Below are 15,382 nucleotides of genomic sequence, written 5' to 3' on the forward strand. Positions count from 1 at the left end.
TAAGTTTCATCTTTGGTTTCTTTATGCAATACTCTTAGAGGAGTTTTAGTAAAATAGCTGCTAAAACACCACCTTGTACAGTTTCACATAAGAACACTGCCACTGTTACTCACTGAAAAATCATCATTCACCAGATTGAGATTAGGTTGCTCTTTAATCCCTTTGGTAGCCCTCTCCTTTTAAACTGTCCATTCTACTCTTGTACATAAAAAAAACACATCCTCATCTCAGATTTTGACATGGCAATGAAAGTTCCCTCCCAGTTTTTCTACATACACTATGATTTCTCAGTTACAGAGCTACAGGGTGTTTTTTTGCATAGTTGGGCAATTTACAACCACTATACAGATCTTCCAGATATTTTCAGAGCACAGATTTTTTTTTTTATTATTATTATTAAAGATATGAACCATTAGAGTCAACAACTTGCGTGGTTAAATCCTGGCCCCAAGCATCTGTTTTGAGTTCTGGCCAGGGAAGAGGTCATTAGAAGCTTTGATGAAAGCTGCTCCAGTGGAGTGCAAAAGACAAAATGGATTGGAGAGGATTAGGAACGGAATTGGAGGAGAGGAACTCTAGACTGTAGTTGTGGACTGTGCATTCAATGAGTTTAGAGATGAAAGGGAGAATGGGTGTTAGAGAAGTAAGGGTTTTTTTAAAAAGTATTCTCAACTCTCCCAGATCTCATCCCTTATTTTATCTCCTTTCCTCACCACAATTGCTTGCTGCAACAGATCTCCAATGCAGCTCATAGATGTGTTCACTCTTTTCCTTCACACCAAAGGCCAGAAGTTTACAACTGTGGATTTGTGCTTATGCATTAAAATGACAGAGCTCCCTAACGTAATTAAGTAGAACCATGATAATTTTTTCAAGACATTGCATTCTCAAATGTATTCCTTAGTGTGACACTTCATCGCAACATTTAATCTGTGTTGTGTGGCATCTGTGAAAGGGATCTTAAAAAGGAAAGACTCCTGCTACAGACCCTGTCTAATCCAGCACCAGATGCTTCAGAAGAAGTTTAAGACCTCTGCAGTGGTAGATGTGGGGTAATATGACCCCCCATTAGATCTTATTCTGGTCTCTAACAATTAGATATTTGCTTGCCTTAAGCATGAGATTCAGTATCCCTTCAAAAAAATGTTATAATTAATTAATGACAACTCTGGATATACATATAAACATTCAATCCTCTCTGAATTTGCTAAATTCTTAGCCTCAGGTTACTTTCTGTGGCAATGAGTTCCACAGTCTAATTACAGGTTGAGTGTAATTTATTTCTTTTAGTTGGTTTTGAATTTCTCATTCTTCAATTTCATTAAATATCCTCTTTTTGAATTATGGACAGGAGAAGTAAAGTTCCTAATCTACCTACTTTATGCCATTCATTATTTTAGATTTTTTCTCCCCATAGTCCCTCTTATTTGTCTTACAAACCCATTCTTTTTCCATGGCCTTGATCATTTTTGTTGCTCTTCTCTGTTGCCCTGCCCCCACCCCAAAGCCCGCAATATCCTTCTTGATGACATATCTCCCCTCACTATGACTAGTTTTCACCTGATTCTTTTCAATAATTCACTAACACTTTGTGTTCTTGTTGGTTTGGTTTTTTTAAATCTAAAATTGATGTTTTTACTGAGTTCTAGGGAAAAGGCCCATCAAAGCAGAAATCAAGATGCAACCTTAACAATGCTTCTGACTGGCATACTTCAATAATTATGGAGATATTGGTCCATCTCAATGGTTAAGCATGACCTCCATTTTGCACTGAGAGCAGGGAGTCAACCTCTGTTTTGTATGAAAATACATATCCTCCCCAAACTTACAGCAAATACTCACTGAGTACAGAATGAGTTTTCTGAGAACTGACTAACAAAGAAATTCAAGTTTAAATTAATTTTTAAAATGGACTCTAAACAATTTAGCATCCGTGTCAGAATTTGTCTTGTCCAGATGATCTGAATATTGCAACAATACAGACTCTTAATTCTTCTCTATAGTTAAAATTCATAAAAATCTTATGAATAGATTTAACAAATTAGACTGTAATTAAGCTTATGAACAATTGTATCCAACTGTTGTGATTAGATAGGCTATAAATAGGGTCAGTTTAACACCTCAGGTAATTTAAGAGGGGCCACTGTAACTTCAGACAAACACTGACTCAAGCAACCACCATCTTTACCCTATAACTAATCTTTGTGAAACAACTTTAGTGGGGTTGTAAGTAAATCAGCGGCATGAGGGAGACCAGCCACATTCCAAAAGTTCTTAATGGTAGATTTGCCCAATTGTCTCTGCTCTCTTAGGTTATGTCTATACAGGGATAAAAACCAAAAGTGTGGTCAAGCAATTGACTATATAATTTATCAACAAAGTGGAACAAATATCAATGTCATTCTGTGTTCCTGCATCCACCAGCTACTTTATTTGCTTATTTATCCATAAAAATACAATAAATTCAACTGATGTTGCTTTTACACTCATCTTCCTCCTTTAGCTTTGACCAACCATTTGTCAGCATGTCACGTTCCAGATATCACTGGTATCTGGGACCTATATGTTCCCCAGCTTTCCATTTTTCCACCAATACACAGCTGTACCACAGCTGAACATGAAAATGCATTTCACGAGCTGCACTGTTCATTTTCAGCAACACCGAGTCAAAAATAAGTAGCTTTGCTTCATTTCATTTGCGAAAAAGAAACAATAGCACCATCTTCAAGGTGGGATTAGTTCCCTTCTGTGTCTGGGACAAACTCCATGAGACCATATATTCATATGGCATGCTGCAGTGCAGAACTTGTAATAACTCGGGGGCGGAAGCAGGGGAAGTCTTTTGGCAACTGTTCACTCATTGTGCTGAAGGTGTGCTACTATGAAGTTTTCATCTTATGGTTAAGCTACAGTCAGTCAATCTACAAATTGAAAACCTGCCTAAAATAATTGCAAGTACTTCCCATACTAATGATATGCAGGAAAGAATTTGTCTTCTCAGAGCACCATGTGGCATCAGAAGTTGAACAGTGAACAGTAGTTTTCAGGAATAGTAGTTTGAGTTTCTCTTTTAAAAGTAATTTAAACAGTTCAAGGAACAATTTTTATGAATTGTAAATCTCTCTAAAATCTCTATCACTACTGCTGTAAGACTAAGGCTTCCTTCATGTCTCCCGTGGCAGATAAAATTTATTTTTAAAAAATCCAATTTTTTATTAATTTAAATTAAATCGATATTTTTTTTAAAAATATACCTAGTTAAAATTCAAATTGAAATTGACAACCTATGTTAAGGCTTAAAATTACAATATATTAAAATAATTTAAATACAAAAAATAATATTAAGCAGTATGCTTGCTCCAATTTTTAAAGAAAATCAAACGTCTGAAATGGAAGTCACTGGCTAAGCTAAGCACGTGGAACCACAATTTGTTGAATTGCTAAACCAGCTTTTAACAGCAATAGCTTCTTCTGCAGAGAAAATATTTTCTTCATTTCAGTTTATTCAACTAGTTAAGTTGAATGACTAGTTAATTCAAAGTTAAGAAACTAATTCAGTGTTGAAAAAAGCAGGAAGACTTGTTCTCCTCTTCCAGTCTATGACTAAAATATAAGTGTGAGAGGATAAGATCTACTAGTCCTAAAATCTTGAAGGACATGGTAACCAAAAAAATAACCAGTCAACTAACTACAGATAATACCTCATTTCTTTAGTAAATCAATTAGTTTTAAAAGGGAAAACATGTATTGATGAACTGTTTTTTTAATGTATCCATCACATTTAAAGGTATTTTTAATACCAAAATTTTAAACTGTAGTTTTTGTGCATTAATTAAATTTGAATTTCCATCCAAATAGAACTTGGCACAAATTGTAAGTAAAAAATTAGTTATCTAGTAAATAAGGAACACATCATCATTCACCATTTTCTAACAAAACATAAAATTAAAAAATTAAGAATCTGAATAAATGTAAATTAAGCTATAGAACAGCTTAAATAAATGCGTATATAGTGTATCCTCAGAGGGAAAGAAAGCACCAACTCTGGTGTGCAGGCTATATTTACTTGCAAAGCAACATGTTTTAATGGCTACCAATCAATGAGAATCAGCTATTCCTTAGGAAAATAACTTAGAAAGTACAAATGCAAAACATGATTAAACTATGTCTTAAATCAAGGTTTCCTGCTTGCTGATTTAAATCATGATTAAAATGTGACCCAAAAATCAGCCACCATGATGTCTCTTAGTGAACACAAGTGTGATTCTTGTTGGTCCATTTTGGTTGTGAATTCACAGCAGGGATCATCACTTCCTTTCTATTTTGTATAGCACCAATAAAACTTCTCACAGTGACAAGCCATGTGGGTTACACAGACCATAGGAGTCACGATCCTTACATTAAGAAAAGGAGTACTTGTGGCACCTTAGCGAATAACAAGGTGCCACAAGTACTCCTTTATTTTTTTGCGGATACAGACTAACACGGCTGCTGCTCTGAAACCAATCCTTACATTATTCATGCACAAAACTAATTTGTGAATTAAAGTTGCTAGGCTGCATAATTTGTCAACACAAACTGTAAAAAGTAAGGAAATAAGCAGTGAAGCCATTCTACTCAGCAGCCCCTCCCCCACTTTTTTTTTTTTTTTAAATCTCAACTGCATCTCTTCAGCACCCACAGCCAACACACCTCCGTCCTTAGCCTGTACCACTCTCATACGCTCTTGAACTTTCCGTTTCCATTCATTCTAGTGGAAGTACTGGTATAGTTCCAGTTCTCTGCCGCCATCATAGCTGTCTGTGCATGCTGAGGAGGCAGCCATGAGAGCAGCAACATGCTTCTATCATGCTGACTCCCTTTACCCAAGGAGAAGAAGGGCCCATACATCATCCTATCTCCTGTAGAGTTCGAAGAACCACCCCTCTAAGTGTCAAGGTGCTGATGTGCTTACTAAGGCAGAGCACCCAGACTATGTACCTCAAAAGGCTGTTCCTAAGGATCTCAGGCAGTGTACATTAGTGAATCCCACCCAAGATGCTCCTTGGGTGAAACATTCTAAATCATAAATACATGGTAGTCAACTAATTCTGGAATAAAAATCAATATTATCTTACTATAGCTTGAATTACAAGTAATTACATCTGTTTATTAAAATTACTATTAGTACCTACTCCAGCAAACACCCCATCGAGCATCAGAGAGCAGACACAGTGAAGATGATGGAAGAATACTTCTCACAGGATAGTCCATACAAGTGTTTTTTTTATTACACCAAAGGCACTGCATAGGAGAGAAACAAAGACATATTATAATTACTGACCATCAAACAGCTATTTAAAAAACTAAACCAAGCAACTAAGTCAAGCTATATTGGGTGAATCACATCCACTGCAGTAATTACTAAAGTGATGCACGTCCACACTACACTCCATGGATCGGTGCTGAGCATCCTCACCAGGAGCGCTTCCACTGACCTAACAGGGGCAGTGTGGGGAGCCTAGGGCCTGGTCTCTCAGCTCCCTGCCAAGAGCCTGGTCGCCCCACAGGATCCTGGCCGGCTGGACTCCTCCCCTGCTCGACTTCACGTTCCCTGCCAGCGGAAGCCACTCAAGGCTTCTTGCCCTCCCATTCCTTGCCAGGAGAAGCCACCCATTCTTACTCCAGGAGAGCAGGGTTCAGCTGCCTTGGTTTCTTGGCCCTCCCCTAACCTGCTCCCTGCCAGGCTACTGGCTGGGAGCGGGTGTGGGACCCCCCCCCCCCCGAGGCTTCTCACCCCAGCTCAAAGCCAGGAGCAGAGTCCAGCCACCCAGCTCTCCAGAGAAGCAGAAGGCAGCTGCCAGGCTTTCTTGTCAATTTCCCAGCTCCTGTTGTGAAATTGACAAGACAGACAATATACCAGATGAAGTGTCTACACAGACACTGCATCACCCTAACTACACCAACATAAGCCTTATTCCTCTTGTGGAGACGGAATTACGTCGGCATAGTAGGGCACTTCAATCGGTGGGAGGAAGCCTGTAGTGTAGACACTGGTAGTGTAGACCAGCCCTAAGATTTAGTAGAAATTATCATCTATTCCACAAATGCATATTTTCATTTTCTGCAGCCATCTATTTTACTACCAAAATAAGCAGCTGGATATTTTTCTACTTTGACAATTAAAAAAAAACACATTTCCAGTGATCTAATGCTTTTACATTACATACACAAATGCTAATGGTTTAGTTCTTTCTGCCTTTTATATTTTTCTGTGAATCGGCTCAGTCAAGTCTAAACTCATCTCTCCAAGGTCAGTCCTGATGATATTAAGGCAGTCTCTCTGCATCATCCATCATTCTGTCATCAAAGGAAGTATATACACTGTCGATAGTTTGATAGATTTTGAAGATGTAACATATTTACATTTCTCCTGGTGTCTTCAGCACACACACCTGTGAATTTATTTTCTTCTCAATGCACCCGAGTAGTTCTCACTTGTGTTGATGGAAAGCGTGTTTGGGGTGTGTGGGTCAGGAATACACCTATTAACATGCCAACATTTTGGTACTTACAAGCAGCATCTATTCAAAGAGAAAACACTAAAAAAGCTTCCTATACATAGCCAAGAAAGCGATAAGTGAATTCATCAATAGTTATAAGCTCATCCTAGATGACTCACATTTACCTTCTCCTGTCTTCCACTTCAAAGATGATGAGCACCTTTATTTATTGCTTTGCTAGTCTCAGGTTGAGTTAGTGGAGGACTAACAGCATACACAGTGAGCAATTATGCCAGCTCAGAGAGAATCAGCATATTTTATCTTATTGTTTTAAAATTTGCTGTCACAAGGCTAATCGGGACTAAATGAAATGATCCATTACAACAAAGTAACATGTGGGAGAACACAAGACTGTTTATCTTTTTTTAGTGAAAAGATGTTTTACAATAATTTCTACAATTTCTACTTTTTCATTAGCTGGATGAAAAAATAATGCTTTCTATGATGCTGGCAAATCAAGTGCCAATTCTGGCTAAAGCTGAAGCCTTTAGCTAAGAACTGACAAACTCATAGCTGGAAACCAGATCAGCTCACACGTATGTTAGTAGTGTTCAAAATAAGTATCAGTCTTATAATAATGTATTTAGAGCTCTACAAAATGCCTGTAAGTTACTGCATGCAGTAATCTCACTTGTAATGTCTGTTTTCCCTGACAGAAGGAAATATGTAAACTTTGCTTTATAACTTTGAAAATGTTTGCTCTGAGCTTGTGAACTCAGGCATGGGAATCATTCCCCCGCCCATTCAAGAGGCTTATCAAGATTAAACAGGCCATTAAGGAACATTGCAACACAAAAAATAGGTGAATGGCCTTATTGAATCTTGGAAATGCAACATGTAAGAGAGCTCATGTCATGAACTGGAAGACTAAATGTAAAAGATAAAAGAGGGTCACAAGAGACTTTTCATGTCTTTGCTGTTTGCATCTCACAGGGCCAGAGACTCTAAACTGAACCAATGAATCCGATGAACTGAGCTGTAGCTCACGAAAGCTTATGTTCAAATAAATTTGTTAGTCTCTAAAGTGACACAAGTACTCCTTTTTGTGAATACAGACTAACACAGCTGCTACTCTGACACCTAAACTGAACCAAGAGATCCCTCCAGGGTTATCCCTGGATTTGCCAAAACACATTGTGAATTGACAGATCACAACAACTCTCACTTTTAGGATTTAGATTGCAACCCATTTGTGTGTGTATGTTTGCTTGCTTGAACCTGTAAATAACTTTCTTTTTCCTAGTTAATAAATATTTAGATAGTTTATTACAGGATTGGCTGCAGGCGGTGTCTTTGGTGTAAGATCTAGGGTACCAATTGATCTGGATGTAAGTAACTGGTCTCTTGGGACTGGAAGCAACCTGAATATTTTGTGATTTTTGGTCTAAGTGACCATTTATCACTAAGTCCAGCTCGCCCGTGTGGCAAGATAGACTGGAGAGCCTAAGGGGACTGTCTGTGACTCTACAAAAAGACTGATACAGTGATCAAGGAGTTCACATTTGTTACTGTGTTGGTGAAATCTAATTATAAAACGTATCTCTAGTTTTGGGTGTCTGCACCTCACGAAAGCTTATGCTCAAATAAATTTGTTAGTGTTTAAGGTGCCACAAGTACTCCTTTTCTTTTTTGCACGGATTTTGACAGTCTGCTCCAAGGTAGGCACACAGCCATGAGCCACTCCAGACAGCATGACACTATGATCTAATGACATACTGTTTTGCTATCTCCTTCCACACCCCCACACCCCTCTGAGCCTGTATGGCACAGCTACAGAATTAGTTAGCTGTGGTAAGACATTTCATCATCATCTCATTAAACGTAAGCATCACCAGATTCTCTGACCCCAAAATAGTAAAAAGATGACAAAACTTACTGAAACATTTTTTAGACATTCTTCACAGGACTTGAAGGAAAAATTAGAGCATGCTAGAAAAAAAGAATTATATCAAAGTTATGAACTTTTTACATTCAATAGTATCAAATAATATAACTTTTTAATCACAGCACGTATACACAAAAATATAATCTCATCTATCAAATACATGCAAAGAAGGAATTGTGAGTTTGCTTCTATATTTTAAATAAAAGCTTTCATTTCCACTAGTATTTTAACAAGTAAAACGACACTGAACACTCAATTTCACCTCCACACTGTTCAGGAAAGAAACTTATGCCCATGCCTGGCTCTAATTCACAAAAGGAAGATCAGTGAAAGAGGACTGTTCTCTCCAAGATGAGAATGGAAGACCTAATCCGTAACCCGTGAGTTTTGAGCTTGCCTACACGTTTGCTGAAATTCTGTACCTCCTGCAGTTAAATTTGAAGGAAACTCTGAGCTCTGAAGCTTTGGAAGCAGAAGCCAAGCAATGCCTAACCTGGATTTAGTGTCAAAATTTTCCTCCTTTCCATAAAAAGTCTCAAGAACTTTTAAAAAAGGTTTAAAAAATAAAACCTCATGACAGGCATTCTCTCATTCTAAGAGGAAAAAACTTTCTGAAGACAGGAGACCACATTACTTAGCAAAAAGCTCAACAAAACCTGTTACGGGATGTTTTAAAAGCCAAGTGATATAGGAAAAGTTAATCTATATTTTAGTTACAAAAAAAAAGTTTAGTTTTTAGTTATATTTAGTTTTACAAAAAAAAAAAAAGTATCTTCAAGCACAGAAAACCCATTGTTGTTCATATTGCCTAAGGATGACTACAGTCATAACTAACAGCTATTTTTCCAGTTGCAGGTAACAGAATGCAACTTGTTTTAATCATTACAGAAAAAGTTTAGAGGTTAATGTTTGTGAAAAGCCATCCTGACAGCCCTGAAGTCTGGTCCTTCATCCACAGCACAGATAGAATAGCTTCTTCTGACTGGCCCAACGAGGTGCCTCAGTCCTGACCTAAATGGGCCACTTCTAGAGACTAAAAGATAGTTCAATCTACTTGCCCAACCAATCCTTGATTTTCTAGCTACTCTGCCAAAAGGAGTTCCAATTGGAATTTTTTGTGTGCAAATACCTATCCACTAGAAACTGGCACGACACCATCAATTCATTTCACACAGGCAACATATAGCAAGTCATCAGATGGTAATGACTGCTAGTCAGTAATATAGTTCTACTTTTACACAGCCATCCAATAATCATAAATAGATAAGAAATGTTTTAAGTCTACAAAAATTGTCAAAGAGCTTAGTGTTTCTTTTTCCAAAACATCAAGATATTTAAACTCCTACATTTTATAATTTATTGTCCTGCTGCTTTGACATTAATTCTTAGTATATAACAAATCTGTGCTTTATTTACTAGTATATTCAGATTAATAAATTTTAAAACCCCCCACTGATTAATTCACATTGTATCAAGAAATAGCCAATGCAATAAAGAAACTCAAATTCTAAAGGTATGGCCAGTACACCAACCTCAAGCAAAAAATAGAAATCAAAAATAAGATTAATTCATAAAGCCTATAGCAAACATTCCTTAACTCTCCAAATGTAAGTTTTCAGTAATGTTATGCCACCTGGGCAAAAAACATTCACAATGATCAGAGCTACAAAACTGAAGTTTCTAAATGAAGTTCAGGAAATTGGTTCATTCAGTGCACTGGTATTGTTGGAAAGGTATGAGAATACCAGAGATTTTTAAATTTTCTTTTAAACAGATGAGCTTTTATAACTGAAGTCATTCAAAGTAAAAATGAAGTGAAAACCCGCAAGAACTACGTTAAGAAAGTAAATGGGGTACAGGACTAGTTCCACTCAGTGAAATTTCACAGGCTCTCAAGAAGATTTGGCAGATAACCTAAAACATTGCGTGCTCTTTGAAGGACTGGGGCCTGAACAACATAACCAACGCTTTCTTTAGATTTATAAAAAGAAACAGCACCCATATAAAAGCTCTAAATGCCAAATATTCTGATTGTGGAATTAATACACACTTCAGTCAGCCTCACTCCTCTTACAAAGCAGCAGTTCACAATTTAATAAAACACACCACTACACCAGACACCCTATTCTGTACTATCAAAATGACCGGGGGGGGGGGGGGGGAAGATATTTTAAAATCTTTTATTTGTTGTTGTTACAACACCTAAAATTACTATAAGTGAAAGATAAATTAGAAAATATATTTTCTAATTTTCATTTTGTTTTACTCTGTGCACTTTACAGCACACCTTACAGCTGTTTTCACTATTTGCTTTGCAGTCAGGTACAGCTTTCCCTTCCCTGTTTGTGTTGGTCTTTCAAACAGCAACAGGGGAGAGAGAATAAAACATTTTTAAATATAGGAAAATGCAATCAAAAGCAAATATTGGTAAGCAGATTCAGAAGCTAGTCCAGTACTTGGAAACTACTTTCAAGTCTTTTTAACATAACTGGATTTCAAGTTGATAATGTATCCATAAAATTTCAAGATTCCAAGGCCTTGTCTTGACTAGGAAAAAGAGGTGTATTTTTAACACACACCAAAAATCAAAACTTGCCTTTTCTACACAGTTTTTGTATTTGGTTGGCTATTTAAGGTAGGCATGTGATTTTTTTTTTAACCCCAATAGTTATAACAGTTGTATCAGTATAAAGATGCCTGATAACTAGTGGTAAATAATGAAGATATCAAGTCCTTGATTCAGAATGATCTGGATCGTTTGATAAATTGGGTGCAAGCGAACAATATGCATTTTAATACGGCTAAATGTAGATGTATACATGCAGAAAGAATGTAGTCCACACTCACAGGGAGGGGGACTCTATCCTGGGAAGAAGTGACTGAAAAAGATTCAGAGGTTGTGGTGGATAATCAGCTGAACACGCGCTCCCATTGTGATGCTGTGGCCAAGTGAGTTAATGCGATCCTGGGATGCATAAACAGGAGACTCTTGAGTAGTAGAGATGATATTTGGTACCGTGTGATCGCTGCTGGAATACCGTGTCTAGTTATGATGTGCACAGTTCAGGAAGGACGTTGATAAATTGGAGAAGGTTTAGAGAAGAGCCATGACAATGACTGAGGGATTAGAAAAAATGCCTTGTAGTCAAAGACTCAAAGAGCTCAATCTATTTATTTTAGATAAGAGAAGTGACTTGATTACAATCTACAAATATCTACATGGGGAACAAATTAATACTGTGCTGTTCAACCTAGAAGAGAAAGGAACAACAAAGGAAGTAGAAACTAGACAAATTCAGACAGGAAACAAGATGTAAATTTTTAACAGTGTGAGTAATTAACCACTGGGACAATTTACCATGGATCATGGTGGATTCTCCATCACTGACAATTTTCAAAACAGGCTGTTTTTCCTAAAAGATATGCTCTAGGAATTATTTTGGAGAAGTTCTACAGCCTGTTATGCCAGAGGTCAGCCTAGATGATAATCATGAACCCTTCTGGCCTTGGAATCTATGAATCTCACACAAAATTAAGCTACCATGACATTAAACATCCTTATACCACTGTAACTGCATCCACACTAGTGAGTTTACCACTTTAACTATACCAACACAGTTAAAGCTGTATAATTTTTGTACGTAGAAAAACTAAGATTTTAACATGTGTTAAAATACACCTTTCCCCCTCACCTAGATATGGCCTAAAAGGAGATGAAGAGCTGAACATAGCAAGTACACAATTTGCACAGTGCAAGTAATCAATGTTTAGAGTCAGATTTGCATTCTCAGAGCCCACTATTTGACAGAGGTATTAGCTGCTCTGGCTCATTGGTTCATCCCATATTTTAGTAGCAGAATAAAAAAAAGTTCACTTTTGTCACAATACATTGATCAGCTGGTACGGGGGGAGAAAGAGAAGAAATTTAATATTCCTTTCATGGAGAAATCTTTGTGGAAGACAGCTGATCTGCTCAAACTGAATCCTGAGTATTCATTACTATGTACGTCTCACAATCTACTTTAATGAAAACCAACCATATTAAAACATTTTCTTGTAACAGCTGTCAGTAACTACTAAAGTTGAAGATATTTTTACCAAGAGCCTTCAATGGCCTGGCACAGTTCTGGTGCCCAGAGGATAACTAGTATGGCAGCAGTCCATCAATTTAGAACGCCTCAACCATCCCTCATTACAAAACCCATCCCTCATGTATAGAGACAACACACAGATGATGTATTCTCTCCTCTTCAAACCTTTTGAAAACCCTGCTGTTCTACCAAGCTGACCAGTACTAAACCAAGAATGAACGGCATGAGGATTTTAGCTAAAAGGTAGACATTTGTAACTCTACCACTAATCTCTTGGAGGCAGTCATTTTATTTGTCTAGCATACTTTCTCTGGAGCATCCCACAATAATAGTGCTGTACAAAGAGCTTGAGTCCTGCAGGCTGAGGCTTGCTCTAAGCGACAGGGTTAGATTGACGCAAGACCTACAAAATTAAGTTGACTGGAGTTAGGTCAACCTACAGCGACCACAGTAATTACTGCGGTGGTTCATGTTCACGCTACACGCCCTTGGTCAGTGGTGCCAAGTATCAGAGGGGTAGCTGTGTTAGTCTGTATCCACAAAAAACAACAAGGAGTCTGGTGGCACCTTAAAGACTAACAGATTTATTTGGGCATAAGCTTTTGTGGGTAAAAAAAACCCCACTTCTTCAGATGCATCTGCATTCAGTGGTGCGCACCCTAACCAGGAGTGCTTCCACCAACTTAACTGTGACAAGTACTGAGAGGTGGAGTTCTCCCCACTCTGGGCCTGTCAGCCCTGCCATGAGCTCACAGCTGGAGGTCCCGTCCCCCCCCCCCACTCCAAGGGGCTGACAGTCCAAGCCAGGGCCATTTGCACCCATGTAAATTTCTAGAGCAGAGCTCCTCAGCCCTGGGGGGAGTGGAGGGAGCGCCAGCTGTCAGCTAATTTAGGTCAATTTAAATTTTGTACTGTAGACAAGGTGTGAAGCTATCCGATCCGAAGCCCTGGCCTCGCACTTACTGCGGAGAGAATTGAAGAACCCCCTAGGTCAACCCAGGTCCTGTTTCTCCGTTAGGCTTCTGTCGGGTGCCTCACCCTGGGTGAGTCGCAGCTGGCCCGCCTTGGGGAAAAGCTCTGCCCCTAGGGTGTTTTAGGGCAGGTCTACACATCCACTCGAAATTTACACGGGGGCAGGGGGGTCTCGTTTTTTCGCCCTGTTCCCATGACCCTGCCTATGCAGCACCCCAGGCGGGCTGGAGACCGGCCCGGCTACTGAGGGCGGGGAAACCGGCCTGCCCTACACGCACCAAGGCACGTGGTACCGGGGGGGGGGGGGAAGCCAACCTCTGTGCCCCCCCCGGAGCCCCCCCGCACTACACCGGCGCCCCCCCCGGAGCCCCCCCGCACTACACCGGCGGCCCCCAGAATCTAACTGGGGGCGCCCCCCGGGCCAGGGCCCCCCCACATCCCTAAAGCCGGGGCGGCGCCCCCCCGAGCCCAGCCACGGGCTCCGCTCCGCGCAGCTCCCTTGCTGTGCTGTGCGGCCGCGCCCCGCCTCGCCTCACCCGGTGCAGTCGGGTCTCCCGGGCCCCTTCCCGACCCCGGGCGGATGAAGACCAGGCCCGGCAGCCAGAGCGCGCAGAGCCGCATAGCGTCCATCCCCGCCGGGCCGAGCGCTCCGCTGACCGCGGGGCCGCGGCTCACAAGCCGCCTTCTTTCGGGGCGTGCCCGGAACCGCAGCCCCCAGCGCCGCCTCCGGCGCAGGCGCACTGCCAGCCGCGGAGCCGGGCGGTGCCGGGTCCAGCGGCCTCTAGCGGCGGCCCGCGGCTCTGCTGCTTTCGCCACCCGGCCGTTCCTGCTAGACAAGAGGCCGTGGCTTGCCCGGCTGCTCCGAACGCGGGGCAGGCTGGCTCCCGTGGGGCTGAGTGGGAAGCAGCGGAGCTCCAGCGCCGTCCTCTTTTCCCTCCCCTTCTGCCCTGTGGTGTGTCTCCCCCTGATGTCATTCCCTGCCCTAGGAGACTCCGTCTGTCTTTCCCCCCTCTTTGCCCTTTGTAGTCCCCTCTTCTCCTCCTCCTTGCCTTCATGGCGTGTCCTCTGCTGGCCCCTTTGGGCTTCTTTTTGCTTCAACAGTCCGCTGGAGCTAGTGCACTCCAGTGACTGCACTGGCCCTCGCCTAGCCCCGGTGAGAGTGAACACACACTTCAGAACAGCCCTGGAGTGACACAGCGTGACTGGCTTGGCAGAAAGAAAAGGAGGACTTGTGGCACCTTAGCGCCTAACAAATTTATCTGAGCGCAAGCTTTCGTGAGCCACAGCTCGCTCATCGCTTAGCAGAGTGATGGGTTCAGCAGAGCGATCACATGAGCTGGTGATTTGTTGTAACTGGAACTATTGCATCCCCTCTACATTACGAACTCTAGCGTCAGCCTCACTCGAACTTCAACCCCATGCCCCGTGAAGGGCCAACTAGCTTGAGTTTAAAGCACCACTTTACTTGAGCTAGACATTTTTGTGTGTGGTCTGTGGACCGAAGTCGAGTTGAGGTAACACTAAGGCCATGTCTACACTGCCACTTTGCAGCGCTGAAACCTTCTCGCTCAGGGGTGTGAAAAAACACCCCCCTGAGCAATGCATGTTTCAGCACTGTAAAGTGGCAGTGTAGACAGTGCTATAGCGCCGGGAACCACACTCGCAGTGCTGGGAGCTACTCCCCTCGTGGGGGTGGGTTTTTTTACAGCACTGGTGACGCGATGACACAGCCACTTTAAAGCACTGCCACAGCAGCAGCACTTTAAGATTGATAGTGAAAACATACCCTAATTGGGCTGGAAAGACACATCCTTTGTTGGACTGGAGAAAGAGTCTGAGGGTGCTCCCACTGCAAAAGGCTGGTTTGTGTGGCTACTTACTTAGCTGTCCCT

At 41.0% G+C, this 15,382-nt stretch overlaps 1 protein-coding gene across 2 annotated transcripts in view; it reads right to left on the reverse strand.

Annotated features, from left to right (window-relative positions):
- LOC119851679 (pituitary tumor-transforming gene 1 protein-interacting protein-like) overlaps positions 1–14,227 on the reverse strand; it is a 59,783-nt gene extending 45,556 nt beyond the window's left edge. For both annotated transcript variants that reach the window (XM_038391897.2, XM_043509349.1), the window contains exons 1-3: positions 14,027–14,227; positions 8,419–8,471; positions 5,175–5,283 (exon numbers count right to left, since the gene is read on the reverse strand). In XM_038391897.2, coding sequence (XP_038247825.1) covers positions 5,175–5,283; positions 8,419–8,471; positions 14,027–14,120 — 256 coding nt within the window. In that variant the 5' untranslated portion in view covers positions 14,121–14,227. The remainder of the gene's footprint in view (positions 1–5,174; positions 5,284–8,418; positions 8,472–14,026) is intronic.
- Between the last annotated feature and the right edge of the window lie 1,155 nt (positions 14,228–15,382).

The sequence above is a fragment of the Dermochelys coriacea genome, chromosome 2, assembly GCF_009764565.3.
Source record: "Dermochelys coriacea isolate rDerCor1 chromosome 2, rDerCor1.pri.v4, whole genome shotgun sequence".
NCBI classification, from domain to species: domain Eukaryota; kingdom Metazoa; phylum Chordata; order Testudines; family Dermochelyidae; genus Dermochelys; species Dermochelys coriacea.